The sequence below is a fragment of the Macrotis lagotis genome, chromosome 1, assembly GCF_037893015.1.
Source record: "Macrotis lagotis isolate mMagLag1 chromosome 1, bilby.v1.9.chrom.fasta, whole genome shotgun sequence".
Lineage (NCBI taxonomy): Eukaryota > Metazoa > Chordata > Mammalia > Peramelemorphia > Peramelidae > Macrotis > Macrotis lagotis.
In genome coordinates, this window is record NC_133658.1 from 219,881,534 (window position 1) to 219,904,730 (window position 23,197).

Sequence of the window (23,197 nt, forward strand, 5' to 3'; positions counted from 1 at the left end):
TTTGAGTCTCTGGACTTGTTCATTCTCTCAAGAGAGCCATGATTAGGCTCATAGTCATCATCATACAGGATACAGAGTCATCAGATACTGGTGAGACGTTCTTTTTGATCTCTGCTCAAAGCATTGCATCTGAGAAAAGGTCGAAATTACTGTAAATGTGAGTTTAGATTCTGCTACTCATTAGAAGAATTGTGAGTCACTAGGATATATTACTGGAGGTGAGATGAGTGGGGGAAGGAGGGGGATTAAATTCTCTTCTAGAAAATTTCATTTTTATAAAGTCAGACTGCTGCTTAGTAATGGTCCCAGATTGTTTTCATAGGCTGCATCACACTTTTAGCATCTTTTGTCATGTATTATTATTATTATTATTGTTATTATTACTACTATTATCCCCATTTTGTAAGTAAAGAGCCTCAGACACATAGAGCCAGGATATGTCACTCTTGAGTATAAAAATGAAACAAAAATGGGCTTTCCTCCCCTTGGAGATTTTAGTCTACCTCTATGCTGCTAACTTAACCGTGTGACTTTGGGTGAGTCAACCTAGGCTCTGTTTACTCATCTGTAAAATGAAGTTGGTAAACAGTATGGTGGTGTGAAAAATGCACCAGTATCCTGAGATGGGCTTAAGTCTTTTTTTCCTACCACTTGTTGCCACAATCCCCTCATTTATAAATCAGCATATTGAACCAAATAATCTCTAAGAATCATAGAATGTTGGAACTGCATCTTCTATAGGAAGGTTTTCTTAGGTCTAGCTTCTGTACTCCCTCCTCCAATAATAGCTAGGAAATTCTTTCTCTAAACTTCTCCAGATTTATCCCACATAGATTTGTTGTCTTCTCAGGTAGACTGTAAGCTCCATGAGGGCAGGCTTTCATACTCCCCAGTATCTAATAGACTTGACTTAAACAGTGGAGCCCTAGAAATGCTCATGGATTGATTTATTAATCTAGTAAATAGATATTCATTATAAACATACTAGGGAGCCTTTACAGACGTGACTAGAGTTGGGTAAGGTCAGTCAGAGATGGGGACCAATAGCTAGAAAGGATTGAGAATGTCTTTAATATGTATATTGCCAAGGAAGAAGCCCCTCTTGCAAGGATATGGAACTTTAGTTCTCTAATCTAAGATTTGGAGCATGGGCACTGCCTTTCACCAGAATTCTTTGAATGGAGATCAGGTCTTATGTGTCTACATATCTCAGCCTTTTGGTTAGCACAATGCTTTAGACACATGCTTCAGTATTCAGTTAGTTGTTTTTTACTCATATCTGACTAAACCCAATTTGGAGTTTTCTTGGGAGAGATATTTCAGTGGATTGCCATTTCCTTCTCCAGCTCATTTTACAGATGAGGAAACTGAGGCAAACAGTATTAAGTAACTTGCCAAGAGTCACAAACAATAAATGTTGGAGGCCAGATTTGAATTCAGGAAAATGAGTGTTCCTAACTCTAGGCAGGGTATTTACTGTGCCACCTACCTGCCCCTTGCACATGCTTACCTAATACTTATTGAATGAATGAATGAATTTAATTGAATGCTAGAACTTTGAGCTACAATTGAAGGTCTAGTACAGGACTGTCCAACCTTACTTTTAAAAGTTTTTTATTGAAACAATAGACAATGTATTTTTCTGGATATTTTATTTCCAAATACATGTTATAAAAGTATTTCAACATTCATCCATATACATATGTATATTTTTAAGTTACAAAATTTCTTCGCACTCTCCCTTTCCGCCCCCATCTCCTCAGCCATGAACTGTCAGGTTATTATTGTACATACACATTTTTGTTAAACATGTTTACAAATTAGTCATTTTGGAATTAGGATGTAGTGTTCATCAGATTCTGCAAGATTTTTGTTTTGATTTGCTTTTCTTCCTCTGGATGGAGATAACATTGTCCATAACCATTCTCCTAGGGTTGTTCTAGCTCTCTGGACTGCTGAGAGGAGCTGCATCTATCATGGGTTGATCATCTCACAATGTTTTTGTTATTATGCATGTTGTTCTCTTGGTTTTGCTCCCTTCACTTAGCATCCATCCTGTAAGTCATTCCATGCTTCTCTAGATTCCAGCCATTTATGGTTTCTTATTGAACAATAGTATTCTATCGTATCCCTGTATCATACATAACTTGTTTAGCCATTCCCCAATTGATGGGCATCCCCCACTACAAAAAAGAGCTGCTATGAATATTTTTGAACATGTGGGACTTTTCCCATTTTTTATGATTTCTTCTGGATATAGACCCAGAATTGAAATTGCTGGTCAGAGGGTATAAACAGTTTTATTGCTCTTTGGGCATAGTTCCATATTCCTCTTCAGAATAGCTGGATCCATTCACAACTCCACCAGGCCACAACCTCTCCAACATTGATCATTTTCCCTTTTTCTCATCTTGACCAATCCGATAGTTGTGAGATAATACCTAATAGTTGTTTTAATTTAAATTTCTCCAGTCAATACTGATTTGGAGCATTTTTTCATATGACTGTAGCTTTAATTTCTTCATTTGAAAACTATCTGTTCATATCCTTTTACCATTATCTATTGGGAATGACTGATCTTAAAAATTTGATGTAATTCTCTCTCTATTTTAGAAATGAGAACTTCTAGTTGTGAAGATTGTTTCCCTAGTTGTGAAGATTGGCAGCATTGATTTTATTGTGCAGAAACTTCTTAATTTAATGTAATCAAAGTCATTCATTTTTCAGTTTATAATTAGCTCTAATTTCTTGTTTGGTTATAAATTTATCCTGTTTCCATAGATCTGATAGAGTATTTCTTGGTCTATTAATTTATCAATGGGTCACCCTTTATGTCTAAATCCTGGACCCATTTTGACCTTATTTTGATATAGGGTATAAGATGTGGACTATGCCTTTTTGCCATACTATTTTCCAGTTTTCCCAACAATTTTTGTCAAATACTCAGTTTTTATCCCAGAAGCTAATGTCATTGGGTTTGTCAAACAGTAGATTACTGTAGTCATTTACTGCATTTTTTTTTGAACCAATCCTAATCCACTGATCCATTACTCTTATTTCTTAACCAGTACCAGGCAGTTTTGATGTCTGCCACTTTATAATGTGGTTTTAGAACTGATAGAGATCTTCCTTTACATTTTTTTGCATCAGTTCCCTTGCTATTCTTGACCTTTTGTTGCTCCAGATGAATTTTGTTATTGTTTTTTCTAGATTGATAAAACAATTATTTGGTAGTTTTATTGGTATGTCACTGAATAAGTAATTTAATTTGGGTAGAATTGTCATTTGTATTAGATTAGCTCAACCTAACCTGGAGCAATTGACATTTTTCCAGTTATTTAGATTTGACTTTATTTGCGTGAGAAGTGCTTTATAATTGTGTTCATACAGTTTCTGGGTTTGTCTTGAGAGGTAGATTCCCAAGTATTTAATGTTGTCTACAGCTATTTTAAATGGAATTTCTCTTTCTATCTCTTGCTTTTGAGGACATTATATTTTGATTTGCCATTTTAGTGAGAGCTCAGTGGTAGCTCGGATTCATTTACTAAAGCATTTAGCAAACCTACAGGTGGTCTACATTTTGGACAGCTCTGGTCTAGTATAAGAACCCAGAAAGAAAAAAGAGAGAGAGAATAGAAACCAGAAAGAACATGGGGTCACCCAGTTATATACTAATTGACCTTTGGACTCCCCCTAGGCCATCTGATATCTATTACTCATTTTGAATTCTCCAGACCTGGCAATTAGAACTACAGTGAAGAAAAGAGGCTGGAACTGGTGGATCCTATTCAAAGTCATCCCCCTGACTTGTGTGACCAGAAAAAAGAAAGCTATTTCTAGGTTTGGAGTCAGATGATCTGGGGGACCCCAGCTGCTGACATGTGTGATCTTGTCTGGTCACTGACTCTCAAGGCTTCAGGATCCTGATCTGCCAAATGGGAACTTTGAGCTAAGTGATCTAAAGTTGTGATCAAGCCTCACATTTAAGATCATAAATTAAGAACTTAAAGGAATCTCAGAGACCTTCTGATCTATAACCTTGTCATTTCTTTCATTTTTTTAAAATAATTTTTTAAAAATTCTAGACAAACACCAATCTAAAGTTAGATTTTGGTCTGTTATATACAAAACAAATTAGAAAAAGAGGATTATACATAAAGCTGCAAACCTCTGTTATGTATAAACATATAATAAATTCACCATTTCACTTTCAAAATCGTCTTGCCAGTCTACAATTTTTTATGACTTTCCTGTTATTCTGTTCTCTTTTGTATATTAAGAAAAAATATCTCAGTAATCATCTTTCTTTTCTTTTTCAAATGGCTTAAACACACACATGCACACACAAAATAAGGGGAAAAATAAAAACATTTTAATAAAAATACTTATTCAAGCAAAATAAATTCCAACTTAGGAAATGCCTGAAAATTGTGTCTTACTCTATATCTTAAATCTATCCCTTCTCTGTCAGGAATTATATGCTGCTCCTATCCTTACACCCTCATTTTTACAGATGAGGAAACTGGCCCAGGGAATCTGTGATTTTTCTTAAAGTTACATAGATGGTAAGCAGCAGAGTCAATATTTGAACTTAGGTCTTCTCACTCCACAGCTATTGATTTCGGTGTAAGACCCCAGATAATAGCATTTGGCATTTATGTAGTTTTTTCAGCTTTGCAAAGTATTTATATCTATTTTTGAGCCTCACAATAACCCAGTAAGGTAGGGAAAGTAGGGGCTTCTTAATTAGTTCCATTTTACAGATAAGCAAATTGGAATTCAGAGAGGCTAAATTACTTTGCTTAAGGTCACACTAATAGTCAGTGTCCAAATCCAGGTCTTCCTGATTTCAGGTCTAGCATGATAGCCACTATGTCCTACTGCCTCTCAGTTTATGGGCTTATCCTATTACTGAGTGAGTGCATAGACTTTCATCACCTTCCCAATATAAGAATATACATTCAGCTTCATGTGTCACTATGATATACATTTGGAGTTAACATTTGGATGGGCTGTACCTTGTGGAGAAAAACAGCTACTAAGAGAAATTAGTGACTTTATTCAGATACTTGAGAAAATAAGTCTATTGTATTTTCATAATTAGAGATATCCAAGCATTGTACTGGTAGCCTTGGCAGGGATCGAGCAGATAGTAAGCTCACCATCGCTGGAAATATTTTAGCAGATTCTGGTTGCTTATTTTTCAGGCATATTGGAGAGAGAGACAGAGATAGAGAGGGAGGGAGGGAGAGTGTCATACTTTAGGGAGAGATTAGTCTAGATGACCTCTGGGATTCCCTAATTCTTCAAGTCAGTGTATATGAGTTGGAGCTGAGTTTCGTTATTTTTTACACCAGATTGGCTAAGTGTGGCCTTTTTTCCCACCAAGTTTGATTTTGGTTTCTTTTTTCTTTTTTTTCTTCTCTCTTTTGTAGATTCGTATGTGCTCAGTTGCCTAATGCAGTACTGGAAAGCATCAGTGTCATTGACACACCCGGGATCCTGTCTGGGGAGAAACAAAGAATTAGTCGAGGTAAGAGAGCCACCTTGCTTACTTGCTACACCTAACTGAAAGGTGAGTTATTCAGGAACATGAACCAAGAAATCTATTCCAAGGGCTAAGCTTCTGGACAAAGAAATAAGAAGACTGCTCACTTCTATCTATAGAAGGGTGCTGAAAATTATCTCTTGAAGCAGTGGGGATTCACAGGTATTGGAAAAAGAGGTAGAGGAGAGGCATGAGGAGAGGGGGAGGGGCACTGAACTGGTTCAGGCCTTTGTGGAAAGAGCCCAGGAGCCCTACATAAGGGTTGAGTCCTGGCTTGGCAAACAACCAGCTGACTGACCTTGGGACCTCCCTTTCCTTTTTTCTTATCTCTTTTTTCTGGGCCTCCCTCTGCAAAATGATGCAGTTAGACTAGGTGACCTTTAAGATCCTTTCTAGATCAAATGGCCTAAGAATTCTAGGAACTTGCCCTGGGTAGAAGCTCTCTTCTTGCCTTTACTCTGTCATTCTCTATTCATAGCTTCAAGGCAGTGGGTGATACTGGACCTGCACCCAGGAAGATCTGAGTTCAAATCCTGCCTTAGACCCTGACTTGCCATGTGACCCTGGGCAAGTCACTTAAAACCTTTTTGCCTTAGTTCCTCAATCTGTAAAATGGGAACATGTTGGCAAAGGAAATAGCAAACAGTCCAGTATTTTTCTCAGGAAAACTCCAGGGACAAAGTCCTGGGGTCACTTAACAATTCATGAGTTCAGGGTAGGGTGGACAAAGAGACAAATATGTTTTGTTTCTTAGAGTGGGAGTTCTAGAAATTTGACTAGCCGAGGCAAGCTCTATGCTTTGTAGGGGTCACTGATTGTTCATATTGTTATTATTATTCATAATAATAATAGTCATAGGAGGCAGCATGATGTAAGATTGTATTGTTCTCAGAGAGAAAGACCCGAGTTCAGATGCTGCTTCTGATACATACTTGCTCTATGACCCTGGGCAAGTAATTTAACTTCTCAAAAATCCCCAGCAACTCTCTGATTCTGTAACTTAAAAAACTTATAAAATATTTGTGCATGTGTTTACTGGTACTTGGGCATTTCTTCAGTTGGGGAGTACCATAAATCAATGAAATCAAAGGGTCCAGTTTAAAAGAAAAAATAGCTTGTATAGGTATAGAACTTTAAGGTTTACAGTTATGGTTTTCATTAACTCACTTGATTCTCACAACACCATGAGATAGGTATTATTATTATTTCCATTTTCTGAATGAAAAAACTCAGTGAGAGGCATTTAGTGGCATGCCCAGGTCATTATCAGAGACAGAATTTGAACCCAACTCCTTCAGATTCCCAAGCCTACGCTACACCATACTCTATCCCCAGATCCCCATAGAAATTAGATCATTGGTGTAGAGGCAGATGAGGATACCTTTGCATTTAGGTCCTTCCTCTCTCCTCTTCCTCTGCAAATTTCCAAAGCCATCTCCTATGACTTTCTTCACCCAGGGCCTCTGCTAAAAACTTGGCAATGGCTGTTATTAAATGTGCCTGTCTGGACCATCTTCTTAGACTACCAGAAAATTTTAATTACAAAATGACATCCCAGAAGAATAGCATTCTCAAGGGCCAATAGAAATCCCCACCTGTTACTCAGGAGGAAGGAGTTTATTTGGGGTACCATCCCCAGTCCAGACCAGACTGACATTGGAAGCCTTTGGGGAATTGGAGGGTCTTCATTGTGGAGTAGAAAAATATTAAGTACAACAGGAAACCCAGAGGTAGACGCTATTTCCTTCTTTTTTTCCCCCACTCATCTCTTCTTTTCATTGTCTGAGTCCTTGTGGACTTTCCATGAAGAAGGGGTTCCCAGCTCATCAGAAGCATAAGAAGGAAGGAAAGGCAGGAATATTTTTTTATATTTTTTTATTTTTAAGGGCAATGGGGTTAGGTGACTTGCCCAAGGTCACACAGCTACATAATTATTAAGTCTGAGGCCAGGGTATCTACTGTGCCACCTAGCTGCCCCAAAAGGTGGGAATTTTAAGACAGGGTTAGACAAGTCTTGCTTAGAAAAAGAATTGTCAATTTATACCAGGGGTAAGGAACTTCTTTTCTGCCAATGACCATTTGGATATTTATAATTTCTTTTGCAAGCTCTATTTGATTGAATATTTAATTAATTCATCCCTAAAAAACTGCAAGATTTATAGAATTTTAAGCCCTGCCTGCAGTTACTTTGGCAACACCATATGGGCCATGGGCCAAAGGTTCCCCATGCCTGCCTTAGACAGATCAGCGGGTAGGTTGTGTGGTGGATAGAGCCCTGGAGGGGTGGATAGAATCAGGAGGACCTGAGTTCAAATATGACTTCAGACTAGCTGTGTGACTCTGGGCAAGCCACTTAACTTGTATCTGCCTCAGTTTCCTCAGTATAAAATGAGGATAACAATCCAGAATTGTAAGGATCAAATGACATCATATTTTGTAATATAGTAATATAAAAGTCATATAATAAGTTGTTTTCTTTGTTCTTTTCTTTCCTTTTATTTAGGGTCATAGGATGGGAAAAATATTCTGGCTGGATTTTTTTCTCCATTATTGAGCTGGTAAAGAGATGGCATAGGGGCCTTCCTTATATTGAAACATCCCTATTAAGTACTGTGGCACTCCTTGGAGGCCAGGGAGTAATCTTTGGCTATATAAAAGTTGTAAGGAGAAAGCAGGGCACACTGGAAAGAATTTGGAATCCTAGGTTCATGGGATATGACAGCCTAGAGCTGGAAGGGACCTCAGGTTCTGTAGAACCACCCTCAGAGGAGAAAACTGTGAGAGGCTCTGGGGAGTGTCCTGAGTGGGAAGTCACAGGGTTTTCGTTTCAGTTCCTGCCACAGACCCTTAATCCCTATGTGATTTTGGACATGTCACTTCTACCTTGTCCTTATTTATCCTCTTCTGCAAAATGAGGGAGTTGGATTAAAGGCCTTAGATCTATAATACTTCTATTGATGAGAGAGGAGAGAAAACAACATTTGGGGCCTGGGATCTCCAGATTCTCTAGTTATGGCTTTATCTTAAGGTATAGCAATTTTTGACTCAGCCCTTTCTATTTATGGGCCTGTAGCTACAGTGATAACTAGGGTGAGGTGACTGGACTTTGACCCAGGGTGCTAAATTTAGAAGGTACACTTTCTTTTAATTTCTCAATAGCAAAGAAATGACAGAACTTAAGACCTAGTTGGTTAGAAATTATCCTTAGTCAGATGACCTTCCTCTCCCTGGTCTTTATCTTTTGACTTCCTTTACCTCCTTGTATAATACTTGCCCTAGGTTCATAAATTCCTAGTTGCTATTTTGCCTGCAAATCTTGAGTTGCCAGACAGCCTTCCTTTCCTCCCCTCTATACCTTATTTCCCATTCTTTTCCCCAGTTAGATGATGCAGTGGATAGAGCAATAGGCTTGCTGTCAAGAAAACTGGGTTCAAATCCTGCCTTAGACACTCAATAACTCTATGACCCTCAGTTTCCTCATCTGTATAATGGACAGCAATTAGATTAACCTCTATCTAATGCAGAGCAGTGTTTTAGATAGACTGGAAATGGCTGCAGAAATTGGAGGACCACAAAAATGCATCTCCCTCTCCCTCTCCCTCTCCTTCTCCCTCTCCCTCTCCCTCTCCCTCTCCCTCTCCCTCTCCCTCTCCCTCTCCCTCTCCCTCTCCCTCTCCCTCTCCCTCTCCCTCTCCCAACTTCTCCTTCATTCATTACTCTACCCCTTCCCTGTTCAGATTAGCTATTGTCCCTGCCTAAATGGGGAAAACTGAGCTTGTGGCCCTTTTCTGTTCTTCTCAGGGCTTGCTGCTGCTAGAAAGAGACAAGGGAATGCCAATCTGTACACCTGGGCCCTGGAAAGTATGGGGCCTTGTCTCTCTCCTGGCTGCTTCATCTTCATCTCACAAAACTCTCTCTCCTTTCCCGTTCAGATGCAGAGGAGGGCTTTAGCTGCCTGTATAGATGCCCGTTTGGAGGTATACTCTGATGTTTTCTCTAGCACATGGCCTCTGATCTCTTAGCAGCTTGGGTGGCTGTTTTTTTTATTTTGTTTTCTTAAGCCTCTCCCTTTGGTTTCCTAACCCTTCCCCCTACCTCCCCCAGCCTTACTTCAAACCGGTGGAATCCCTAACACTTCTGCCAGTAGTTGTGACTCATCTGGTCTCAGAGTGGTGTGGTAGCCCTAACAGAGAATTAACAGCTTAACGAATGTACAACCCAGTATCTCTTAGGAAGTGCAAGATAGGCCTGGTATTTTTCATTTGAATGACTTGGAAAAGACACATTCTAGTTTGTGGGTCTCTGTAGAGGACTCCCTTCCTCTTTGATAGAGTTTCCAAAAAGACTCAAAAGACCTAGGTTTCAGGGGCTTTAAGGAGTCCTGGATTAGAATTCAGGAGATTTGAATTCAAGTCACAGGTTTAATTTAACAAACTAGCAGGGGCATGTTACACAATCTCTTTATCTCCCTGAGCCTCATGGTCTATTCACCCATAAAACAAGAGAGTAGGATAAGATGATCTTTCAGGCCTTTTCCAACTTTAATATACCAAGATAAAAATTCTCTCTCTGCCAAATCAATCAATAAATCCTTTTGCTCTGAGAATTATAATCAAATCAATAATGCCATTGCAAATGGAAAAGGGATGAGCCTTGTGGCTCATTTCATTATCCCTGAGATTGCCCAAACCAAAACTATCTTCTTTAGCCCTTTTTGCCCTTATATGTGTTATGTTTCCCCTATTATAATGTTAGTTTCCTGAAGGTAAGAACTGTCTCACTTTTGTATTTGTACCTCCAGCACCATAACACAGTGCTTGGAACCTAGTTGCTGCTTAATAAATGCTTGTCAGTTGATTGAATAAACATTTATTAAATGTTAGCCATGTGCCAGTCACTGGATATACAAATACAACCCTGAGGTAATTCCTCTTTGGGAAAGGAAGGTATTGTAATGGTGGAAATGTGAAAATAGTGAACTTTGGTCAGTAGGATAGAGTTGTAGTTCAGACTAGCCTAAATACCTGGGTTTACATGGAATAGAAGAAACCCTGGCCATGGGTGTGTTCTTCAGGCTTTGCCTCTTGTAGGAATTTTGGAGATTTGGTTTTACTGGGTGGGCAGGGGAGAGGCTGGGGAGGTTGGAGGGTTCTGGATGAGTATATTATCCTGAGGACTCAAGTGGTTAGTTCCACTTTAGTGGGTGGTTCTCAGGGACTGGTTTATTGGGTGCTAAAGCAATGACTTCTTGTTTCTACAGTTTTTTGCTATCATGAGATTCTCCCTTTGACCTCTTTCACCTACCACTAGTCTCTTCTTCTCCACTTAAATGGTCCTTCTATGTTAAGAAAAAGTGAGCAAAACTGTAATATATCTTTATTACTGAAAGACCAGTTTCCAGTTTCTTTGAATGTGCAAAGTTATCATATGTCTCTTCCTTCTTAAGATACAAAGTTCATTTCTCCATTTTTGTGTAATTCAAGAAAACCCTTACTTTTGAATTCCCTTCAAAATTTAGTTCCTTAACTTTCCTTCCTTCCTTTTTTCCCTCTTTTCTTTTTTCCTTTCTTTCTTCTTCCCCTCCTTCCTTACTTCCTTCCTTTTTTTCTTTCTCCTTATTCAATTCCCTTCCTTTGAAGTCAGGAAGATTTAGATCCAAGACCTGCTTTAGACATTTATTAACTGTGTAACCCTAGGTGACTTCCTCAGCTCAATTTACTCATTAGATTGGAAGTTCCTTAAGGACAAGGTAATCTTTTGCCTCTTTTTGTATCTTCAGCACTTCACATTTAACCTAACACAGAATAATAAATGTTTATTGTTTTATCTGTAAAACAGGAATAATAAAAGCACCAATGTAACAGGGCTGTGGTGAGGATCAAATGAGATGCTCTATGTAGAGTACATTGCAAAGCACTATATAAATGTTAGCTAATTTCATTTACTTATTTTTCTTCCTGCTTTGTCTATTCCAATGATTCTTTCCCTCTACCTCACCCCCCACACCCAATCCCTAATCTAACTCAAACCAATTTTGCCTTGGTCATTGTTTAACCCTGTTCTTGGGGGTTAAGATGCTTGTATTTCTTGTCTGGCACCCACAAGCCTTACAAAACCTGATTAGAATGAGCAGGGCCCCTTCCCCCTGCTTTCTGGAAGAGATAATGAACCTGAGAGTCAGCAATCAGACCAGCATATCCTCTTCCTGGCCCAAGCCCAGACCACAAATGTGCCTGTTGGCAAAGGTGGCCCAGGTTACAATGGCATGCTGGGAACTTTAGTTTGGCCACACTGTGCCTGCCTTGGAGATGTAAGCAGCTCAGTAGATTTTTATTATTTTTTAATTGCTAGGAGTATGGAAGGAAATTTTTTTTAAAAAAGCAAAAAATGAACACAACCACAAAAAGCAACCAAACAGGTTCTAGCCCTTGATCTGAATATAGTCTGACTTTGACGGAACCGCAAACTGAAAGAGAAGTTTTGTATTGACACAGTGCCCCTCCCCAGTTTGCCAAAGAAACCTGCCATTCCATTGAAAAGACAGGAATCCATTCCTCAATTCTCCTGTGCCCCTAGTGCTGTTTTATTCTTCATTGCCTAGCCTACTGGCAGAACCAGGCTGGCCAGTTTGTGTCAGGTGCCCCTTATCAGTTCCTCTTTCCCTTGCCCTAGCTTGGGACCATATCACTAGGTGGATCTTCTCCCATTGTGACTTTTCAAGACATTTGGATTCTCCCCAGGATGCTTCCTGAGTTACCCATCTGTTATGCTCCAGTGTGACAATCTTCATATGGCCATTCCCTCAGGATGTGGCCCAGAGGAAAGTCTAGATTATGGCAGGGAGACTTCTTTGTCTGAGATTGGGGAGGTAAGGTTCAGTTTTCACTGACCAAGACTTCTAGTAATGGGTGAAGGCAGAGAAGTACCTAATCTACATAGATGAATGGGACAGAACCCTTAAATCTGGGATGGATTCTGATCAGATGGGAAAGGCAGAAGGGGGGTGTGTGGAAGAGGGAGAAGAGATTTTGGCTGCTAGCTGGGGGTTGGGGGGGGGAGAAACCTTTTCAATTTTATTACTTCCAGGAAACACTCAGCCTAGGGACAGTGATGGAGCTTAAATGGGATGGGTACAAACACTAGACCTTCTTCAGGGGCAAGTGCTATTGAGTATTTCTGATATGGAATTTCCTACAACTTCCCCCTGGGAAGGAATCCTTTGAACTCTTGACTTTGATTTAGGGAAGGGTAGGGAATGCTATCTGAAACTTCATATTTCTAACTTTTTATGGTTAGATGAGTAGGCAAGCTCATGTCCTCAGATCACTCAGACAGTTATTAGATATTTAAAATGGATTCCTTTTGTAACTACTCTAAATTTTAGGCAGATGTTTGTTTCATGACCTATAGGATAACCTGCTTTTTAATTCCTTTCTTATCTGAGTAAAGATTTAATTAGAGTGGAGTGAAAATGGCATATTTCCATTCAAGCACTTAGTGCTGACCTGGTATTTTCTTAAGTTTTTTCTTCTTCCCTTAAGCTCAGCTGTGGAGATTTTCCAGTCTTGGTTTTTTTCTTGCCCTCTGTTTTAGTAGGGGTCATTTGAGACCATTCTAGCCATGAAAAGGACTGGAGCTGTCCATCTGACATTTGGCAAGCTTTAGGCTAAGCAAGAGACCAACCAGATCAGGTGTGAGGGCTGAGTATGGTAGTCATCAGAGGGAAGAAAAGGGACCATTTAGAAGGGACGTTGTTAAGGTAAAAACAAGAAGATGTCAACAGATTGGATATTTGAGGTGAGGGAGAGTAAGGACTACAGACTGTGGACCTGGATGACTGAGAAGATGGTGGAGCTCTTTATGGTCATTGGGAAAGTCAGAAGAGGAATTTGGGGTTAAAGAGTACTAGCTTTCCCCCCAAAATTCCTTCTGTCTTTCCCAATGACTATCAAGATCCCCACCATCTTCTCGGGCACCCAAATGGATATGGCAGACCTTGAGAGGCCTATAGAACATTGACTTTGAAATGACCAAAAGGCAGTTGATGATACAAGATTGAGCTCAGGAGAGGTGAATACTTAATATTTTGATGGGGTGCTGTGTTTAAGGAACTGCAAGTAGGCCAGGGTAGTTGGACAATAGAGTATGGAGGGAAGTCAAGTAAGGATGTAAAAGCTAGAAAGGTTAAGAGAGGTCCAAGTTACAAAGAGCTTTAAATACCACACTGGGGAGTTCTATTTGATCCTGCAGGTAATGCTAACTCCCTGGAGTAGGTAATGACTTGAGCAGACCAAACTTTAGGAAAAGTCATCTTAGCAACTAAGTTGGAGAATGGAATGATGTGGAGAGAAACTGGAAGCAAGAGGACCAGGGGAAAACTCATTCACCCAGGCCTCTTACTGTGTGAAACAGGTAGGAATGGAGCTCTTTTATGATCAGAGAAACTAAAAGAGGATATTAGCTAGCCATGTTTCAGGTTGTCAGTTCAGGCCTTCCTCACTTGACATCTGGGTTACCAGAAGTCTTCTCCCATTCACATGCTTTTACCTTTTCCAACCTAAATTGCAGTTACTGTCAGATTCAAGGTTGCCCATCCCTCAGTTTACAGATGAGGAAAAGGAGGCCCCGGGGTGACAAGTGTCTGACTCCATTTCACACAGCTAGCTGATAACTGAACTAGACCCTCAGTCTTCTGATTTTTCAGTCCAGTGTTCTTGTCATTGTTCCAAGATGATTTCCCCCTCACCAAAAAAAAAAAAAAAAAAAAAAACCAAAAACCCATAGACTTTTTAAGTCCTTTCAATGCAGACCTGATAGAAATGAGTATTTATGGAGCTATTTTTAAATAACAGACATAATTTCCATTCTTGCAGTTAGGCAGTGCAGAGCTGGTATTTTTTTTTTTTAGGTTTTTGCAAGGCAAACGGGGTTAAGTGGTTTGCCCAAGGCCACACAGCTAGGTAATTACTAAGTGTCTGAGACCAGATTTGAACCCAGGTACTCCTGACTCCAGGGCTGGTGCTTTATCCACTACGCCACCTAGCCACCCCAGAGCTGGTATTTTCTTAAGTTTTTCTTCTTCCCTTGACCTCAACTGTGGATATTTGCCAGTCTTAGTTTCTCTTTTGCCTTCTATTTTGGTAGGGGTTATTTGAGACCATTTTAGCCTTGAAAAGAACTGGTGATATCCACCTGACCTCTTGGTAGCTTTAGGCTAAGCAACCTAGGCTAAATTCTAAAGCCCTCTTATCTCCCCAGGCTCAGAGGTGTTCTTCCCTGTCAATTCAATTTAGGAAACCCCTGTTTAGTAAGAGGATATTCATATTAACTCTTTGAGGGTTTTTTTTTGCTTTGATGTCCCAGTCCAGAAACTTTTTTTAAATCTAGTTATGATTTCATTGGTGTAAGTTTGACCTCATGGGGAAGAATTTCCCTCCATCAAAGCAAAATGCAATTTTTCTGTGATGGAAAAAAGTTGTATGGTAACACTGAGAGGTTTAATGCATTGCTCAGGGTCACCTGTCCAGTTTGTATTGGGTAAAGGACTTGGATCCAGGTGAATCTAGACTAGATACAGGATCTAGACTCTTAGACTTCCTCCTTACCCATGACTCTACCCTGTGTCTGTCTTGTACATATTTCCTACTTAATAAATGTAGAATACATAAGTGACTGTAAATGATAAATATCTATAACATAAGGTAATAGAAGGATAAGTGAATTAGAGGAGCCCTATCTAAACCAAGCTCTGTGTGAGGTATAAGAGGAGGTAGGGAGAGGGGTTGATTATTTCTCTCCCATCCCTCTGTCCTTTTGGCACAGACAAGTGTAGGAACAGCTGAAGCAGAGAAATAACCCTCACCAGTCTTAAAGTGGGCACTCAAAGAAAATTCTAACAATTCCAGAGTTGGGGGAAGCTCTGAGCTCACTGCTGTATCCTGAAAATGTCCGTTAGGCACAGGATCTTCCACAGTCCACCACCCAAATGACCTATTGCATTCAGGGGAAAGGCAGCTTAGTGGGGAGGACAGAAGATTAATTTTAGAGTCTGAGGACCTGAATTTAGATTCTGCCCTTGTCACTTACTCCCTGTGTGACATCAAGAATCTTCCATAACTTCATTTTTCCTATCTGGAAAATGAGGGAGTTGAACTCAAAGACCTATAAGGTCTACCTTTTCAGGGTAGTTCATCTTCACAAGTTCAAGCCTTAGGACTCTTTCTGGTTATGTGACTCTGAGCAAGTCACTTAACCCTGCTTGCCTCAGTTTCTTCATCTGTAAAATGAATTGGAGAAGTAAATTGCAACCCATTCCAGTATCTCTGCCAAAAAAAGCCCAAAATGGAATTATGAAGAGTTAAGACGTGACTGAAAAATGACTGAACAACAAAAAAATCCTTTCAGCTCCAAATGTGTGATCTAGAAGCTCCCTCTGACCATTCCGGGTCCCCCCAGCACCTTCTGAGGGACAGCAGCTTTGTTGGACAGTTTCCAGAAGCTTAGATCAGCCCTGGCCCCATGTCTCTGCTGAGTAGCAGGCTTAAAAATAGGATGGAGCTGTCCCATGAGGGTTCAGGTTGGAGGGCTGCCTGCCCCAGATGGATGGAGTGCCGATGGCTCAGAGCAACTTGGTGTGCGTGGCACTCATCAGCCTAACTGCGACAGGTGTGAGTCAGGCTGCTGTGACTACAGGGAAGTGTGGTGGTGGTGGGGGGGGGACTTGTGATCCAGAAAGGGAAGTGTTATAGAAAGAGAAGGATGCCTTTCCCTTTCTATGTTCCTTGGAGTCCTTGGGAGAGAAATCCATGTAAAAGTTGGAAGGAAGCAGAAAGAAAATAAGAGGAACATAGGCTTAGTGCTGGAAAGGTCCCCAGAAGCCAACCTCTATAGGTACAGTTGAAGAAACTAAGAACCTGGGAAATGAAGTAATTTACCTTACACACACATACACACACACACACACACACACACACACACACACACACACACACACGCAGAGACCCAGAGTTCCTCCCCTCCTCCTCTCCTCCCCTTTCCTTCTTCCTTTCCTACCTCATCTCACCTTACTTTACTACCTTCTTATAGTGAAAATGCCTTCCTGAATTTCAAGCAGTCTCTGGAAGAAAAGCCCTAGTAGTTTCTCAGCTTGGACATTAAACTGATATTGAAATTCTCACTTGGCTACTGTCAGAATCCATTCAGAGTTGGTGCAGATGAAAGGATTTATTAATTTATAAGCCTTCAACAACCCCAAGATTATTCTACTTTTGACCAAGGATATTTTTAGGCTTCCTCTAAAATGACTTGTTTCATTTCACTTGAGCTCCAAGGAAGGTGAGTTTCATAAGCCTTGTATGAGAGTCCCCCAAACCCCACCTCATTCTTCACTTTTGATTTCAAAGGTCAGTCTATTTTAAATTAGCCTTTTAATTGTTACCAAACTTAGACTTACCTTCTCTGTTGATGTGCACTCAAGTAAATGAAGAAAGTCTCTGTGTGCTTGAAGCCAGCCAAATTTGAATTCAAATTCTGCTTCTGATACTAGCTGGGTAAGTCCTCTAACCTCTTTCAGTCTCATGGTCCTCATTTGTTAAATGGCAATGACAGTAGCTCCTATGCCACTGGCAGCAGGCAGTATAGAGTAGCTAAATTGTTGAGATTGGAGAGAGGAAGACCGAGTTCAAATGTGACCACAGATATCTGTAGCTGTTTCCTCATCTATAAACTAGAGATAATTACTCCTACCTCCCAAGAATGTGTGTATATTTATATGTGTATGCAGTATGCATGTTTATACATATGTATATAAACAGATACACCTCTTATACTTGTGCACTTATATGTATATATGTTTGCAAACATCTACATGGTGCTGTAAACATCAAAGTACTAAATAACACATCATAAACATCTCTGTGTAGTTTAAGCTTTTTAAAAAGTTTTTTTTTTAACTACAGTGAGCTTTTGGTAAACCTTTATAAATGTTTAAGGTTTTTGTTTTGCAACATTAATGTACTTTATAAATATTTCCATATGCATTGTTGTTAACTCCAGGCAAGTCACTCAGTTTCTCTGAGCCTCAGTTTCCTTCTCTGTATGAGAATCATAGACTTGATAACCTATAAGTTTCCTTCTGTTGCTAAATTAATAATAGGTAAGCCACTTTAGTCCCTGGGCCTCAGTATGCTCATCTGAAAAATAATAAAATCAAAATCAAAATAATAATAATGATATCTGATATTGATGTTGATCTTTAAAATTCACAAAGCATTTTATGCAGCTCATTTGGTCCTAACTGCAACCCTCAGGAGGAGGTTCTGCTTTTGTTATTATTATATACCTATTTCAAAGATGAGAACACTATATGAATTAGGAATCCAGCCCAGCTCTTTCTGACATCAAATCAAATAAACTTGGACTATATATAGTATGACTCAAAAAATAAAGGAATAGAACCAAAACCCAATGAAAGTTCATTGGATTTAGCTCTCCTAGCTCTAAGATTTTATGATTTTTACTGTTTTAGAAGACATTCAGTAAATGGATTTAGATTAACCATCTAGAGATGATACTGTCTGAAAGCATTCCATTCAGCCATAAGCTAGTACATAAACTAGTAAACTGGTTCTTCCCCCCCCCCCCCAATTTTACACATGATTCACTTTCAAGTTTAATCTGCAGTGTGAACATTTTCCTATCACTTTCATAAGTCTGGAAATCAACAAAACAATAAATCAAGCCCCTATTTGCAGCATTTGCTGATTACTGATAAATTTAACAATCTACCACTTCACCTCTGGTTTTCTTTTCATGTTGATTTTATCCCTCATGACAAGAAGCCACAGTGGATAGAGAAATGGCCTTAGAAGGAAATAGCAAGATATGGCTTCTGGTTCTTCACTTACCTCTTCAGTATCCCAGGCAGTTCTCACACTAGACATGGTAGATAGGGTGCCAATTTGCATTATAGAGGGAGTTTCCTCCTCAGGGATTTCCCTAGGCAAATGAAATCCTAGCTTCCTTGCCTATTCCTTACTTCCTCAGGTAGGATTTCTGGAATTTTTGTGTACTTGGAAACATACCAGCAGCAAAAAGAATGCTCCTGGGCCCCTTAGATTCTCTTTTTCTCCATTACCAGATAGAAAATGACAGCCAGAGACAGATCAGGCCAATATAGAGCAGTCAGAGATAGTGCTGTCTAAACAATAACCATTACAGATGATCCAGGCTAGGTGAACACAGAGAGCTCCCCAGTGAGAGAGAGGAGTGCCTGTGGACCCCCATTCTGACTGCAGGCAGCAGCAGTCCCTGCCTGTCTGGCTTTCATTGGCACCAGGTTCAGCCAGTGACAGTGGCATGCTCTGATTCTATGAGGCCCCTCATCCCTCTACCCTGGCTCAAGAGATTTAGATTGGGCCAGAACTCAAAAGATATTGATTAATTTTGGGGAAGATACAGGAGTGACACAGAGGCTCCCTTTGTGATAGTGTCAGGGTGTTGCTGGGCAGAAACAGCTGAGAGAATCAAGGGTCCTCCTCTGGTCTGTCTGTGCTTGCCCAAACTATACTTCCTTTTGCTTGCTCTCTCTCTCTCTCTCTCTCTCTCTCTCTCTCTCTCTCTCTCTCCCCCATCCCCCATCCCATCCAAGTTAGCAGAGTGCTCACTTGCTTGGACTATCTTTAAGCCAAGCTCGCTTATGATCAAAGCACTTGGTATGAGCCTAGGAATGACTTACTAGCATGGGGCAGCTGACTTGATAATGACAAACCTTTTTCACAAGTTTCTTGGTTAGGGAATACCCCTGCTTTGGTTAGTTGCTGGCCTCAAGTGAAAGTACTTTAGTTTCTGTAACAAGAATTGTTAGCCTTTTTGGTGTCATGGACCCCTTTGGTAGTCTAGACTCCTGAATGTTTTTAAATACATATGATCAGAGAGGAAGCTAATTACACCAAAAAAATTATCCAAATGTTTTTTAAAAGTTTGTGGACCCCAGGTTAATGTCCTATATCCTCTATAGCACCTTTGTGTTTTCCTTGTTGTTCACTTGTTTCAGTTGGGACTAACTCCTGCTGATCCCATTTGGGGTTTTCCTGGCAAAGATAGTGGAGTGTTTTAACATTTCCTTTTTCCACTCATTTTACAGATAAGAAGCTGAGGCAAATAGGGTTAAGTGATTTCCACAAGGTCACACAGCTAGTAAGTGTCTGAGTCTGGATTTGAACTCGGATTTTCCTGATTCCAGGCCCAGCAGTCTACATCCTGAGCCAGCAGCTGCCTATATAGCTTTGGCAAGATAGGGAGGTAAATTTAAAAAAAAAATACCAAAATTTAGAGATTTCTAAAGACATGAATTTGAGTCCCAGTGGAACCTGTTGCTGACGAAATGGTAATAGCTAGGTCATTTGAGCCTCAGAGCTTTATTTTCCTCATTTGTAAAATGGAAATGCTTTTACAAAGAGGCAGCATGAAATAAAGAATAGAGAGAGAATCAACCTCATAATCAGAGAAAGGGGTTCTAGTCTTGTGACTCATGCCAGCCCCAGATGACCCTGGGAAAGTCCTTGGATTCCTAAGGCCCCAAGCAACTTTCTAGGACTTTAAAAATGCAGAGTGGTGACCTTTCTGTTGTTAAAGAAATTCTCTCACCAGTGAAATGCCAGGATCACTAAATAAATATGATCTCAATATGGCAAGGTTGTTGTGAGGATGGTACTTTATAAACTGTAAAGACAACATAAGCCTAAGCTATCATTATCAGTTAACATTTGTTGAATGAATACATATTTTCCTAGATAATTTTTAGGATAAATTCTAAGTCCATAGGATTCAGTCTCTTCTCTAATATTTAGTCTAATCCAGAAACTAGGGGTAAGGTGGTGTAGTAGAAGGAACACTGCCTAGAGTCAGAGGATCTGGATTCAAATCCCTCCCTCTGAAGCTGAGCATCTGTGTGACTTTGAACAAATGACTTCCTTCCATGGGCCTTAGTTTCCTCATCTGCAAAATAAAGGGTTTGAAACAGTTGGTCTCCGAGGTGCTTTCCAAATCAAGATGTTTGATCCTGTGTTCTTCTCTCATATCAATACACATATTTAGGACAACTGGGAAGGGGTGCTACTAGGCCCAACATGCCAATTTTTCCTTGAATTGTTCCATTTTCTGACCTGGATCACTTGCCCTCCCCTGATGCCAGAAAGAGCTTTCTGTTCTTCTCTCTAACACCATCCCAACCCCACAGGTTATGATTTTGCTGCTGTCTTGGAATGGTTTGCGGAACGTGTGGACCGCATCATCCTGCTCTTTGATGCCCACAAACTGGACATCTCTGATGAGTTTTCCGAAGTCATCAAGGCCCTGAAGAACCATGAAGACAAGATGCGAGTGGTGTTGAACAAGGCTGACCAGATTGAGACACAGCAGCTAATGAGAGTCTATGGAGCCCTCATGTGGTCCCTGGGGAAGATCGTCAATACCCCTGAAGTGATCCGGGTCTACATTGGCTCCTTTTGGTCCCACCCCTTGCTCATCCCGGACAATCGCAAGCTCTTTGAGGCTGAAGAGCAGGACCTCTTCAGAGACATCCAAAGTCTACCCAGGAATGCAGCCCTTAGAAAACTCAATGATCTCATCAAGAGGGCACGGCTGGCCAAGGCATGTCCCATACCTTGGGAAGAATGAAACTAGGCCTAATGGGAATGGGCAACATGAAAGAGTTGAGAATAGAATGTAAAGAACAGAGATGTGACTTGGGGAACCCTCACCAATGGGCTGTTGCATATTGTTGGAAAGATGGTTTTCAGAGTATTTCCTTGAGAAATCAAGCACCAAGGGCTTGTATCCATCTATGAATTGGCCTCCTGGCATCATCTCTTTTCCTATTCAAAGTTACGAAAAGATTTTACAGGCCAGGAGCAAGCAGAATGTAAAGGGGTGGGGGAAAATTGACTTTTAGAAGGATAATGTTTGTAAAGTGATGAGTATAGGAATGAGCAAAGACAAGAAAGGGATGTATATATTTGTAGATAGATATAAATTTGTATAGTTAGATATAAATATAGCTAAGTTTGTGTAGCTAGATAATATATAGAAAGCTAGATCTATATAAATAGATAAATTTATCTATATCGAGAGAGAGAGTGCATGTGTGTATGTGTGTGTGTGTTAGAGATAGAGGATCTTTATCCTTAATCTCTTACTTCTTAGGTCCATGCCTATATTATCAGCTCTCTAAAGAAAGAGATGCCATCTGTGTTTGGAAAAGACAACAAGAAGAAGGAGCTAGTAAACAACCTGGGAGAGATTTATGGACGGATCGAGCGGGAACACCAGATTTCACCTGGGGACTTCCCCAACCTGAAGAAGATGCAGGTCAGTGGAGAATATCTAATAAAGCCTCTTGTGAGCAGCCAATGTGAGATATCCAACACAACTGGACTCTGGCTCCAGGACAGACTTAAAAGTATTATTGAAATTATATAGTGAAGGTTAAATGTAAAAAACCAGCAGGCTTTCACAGAAGGGGTCTGAAAAGAAAATTAGAAAGCTAACTATATAAATTCACCCTATATGGGGCTCTGAGTCAAAGATGTGGAATACAGAATTTTTCTGACTTGAAGGAAGCAGTAGTATGTATGTGCCATTCTTGGGATTTCTGAGAACTCCAACACTCAAGTAGATGTGAGCATCCATGGACTTAGATGCATTTGTGAAATCTAGTATTCTCAAACTTTTGTTTCTCAGTGCCCCAGTGTTGAAATCATAGTTCCTTGTGAATTGTGTGGAATTAGGAAAGCCTCTGAGGACATCAATGTACCACTGAGCTTGGGACTTGAGTCTCCTACAGAGTTCTCCTCATCACACTTTTGTGAAGGGCTATTTAGCCCAAGATTGAATTTGTGGCCCAAAAAAGTGGTTTCTCTGAAAAGAACTCCTAGTATATAGAAGGGCTAGATATCTAGCTGTTGGTCTGTTGAATGCTAAAGGAATCCATTAATTGGGATTTAAAAGAGATTTTAGTGAAAACAACTGCCAGAAGATTTGGGTGGCATGGAAGAACCACTTATATTTCTGGGGAGCCCTATTTGTTCACTGAGTAGAGGAAGACTGGTTCATGGAAAGATAGATTTTTTTTTTTTAGGATTTTACAAGGCAAATGGGGTTAAGTGGCTTCTGGAAGGCCATACAGCTAGGTAATTATTAAGTGTCTGAGGCTGGATTTGAACTCAGGTACTCCTGACTCCAGGGCTGGTGCTCTATCCACTGCGCCACCTAGCCTACCCTAAAAGATACATTTGAATGGGGTAAATACTGGATGGAGTTAGGTTGAAGTGCTAATTGAATTAAATTGAATTACTCCAGTTAGTGTTGGAAACTCTCTAATCCAGCTCCTTCATTTTAAAGATCATTGGATCCAGCTTTCTGTTTTTAGATAAATGAAAACATATCAGCTGCTCCTAACACATTCTGTTAGCCAAGCCCTGGGAGATCTAAGTTAGAAATGTCGAAATTATCACCTGCTCTCAGAATGTGGCAGTGCTTTTTAAAATTCTCCCGGATTTTCATTGCACTGTGACTATTTTCCTGTATGGTGACATCTTCCTAGTGGCCTGAAATGGCAAGTATACATCAATATATATTGGGCTGGCAGCC

The 23,197-nt window shown here is 40.1% G+C and overlaps 1 protein-coding gene across 1 annotated transcript in view; it reads left to right on the forward strand.

The window, feature by feature from the left end:
• Nucleotides 1-23,197, forward strand: part of EHD3 (EH domain containing 3) — a 56,416-nt gene that overhangs the window by 28,673 nt on the left and 4,546 nt on the right. Inside the window, exons 3-5 of the mRNA XM_074209662.1 lie at nucleotides 5,436-5,533; nucleotides 20,787-21,199; nucleotides 21,752-21,916. Of these exons, the coding sequence (XP_074065763.1) occupies nucleotides 5,436-5,533; nucleotides 20,787-21,199; nucleotides 21,752-21,916 (676 nt within the window). The remainder of the gene's footprint in view (nucleotides 1-5,435; nucleotides 5,534-20,786; nucleotides 21,200-21,751; nucleotides 21,917-23,197) is intronic.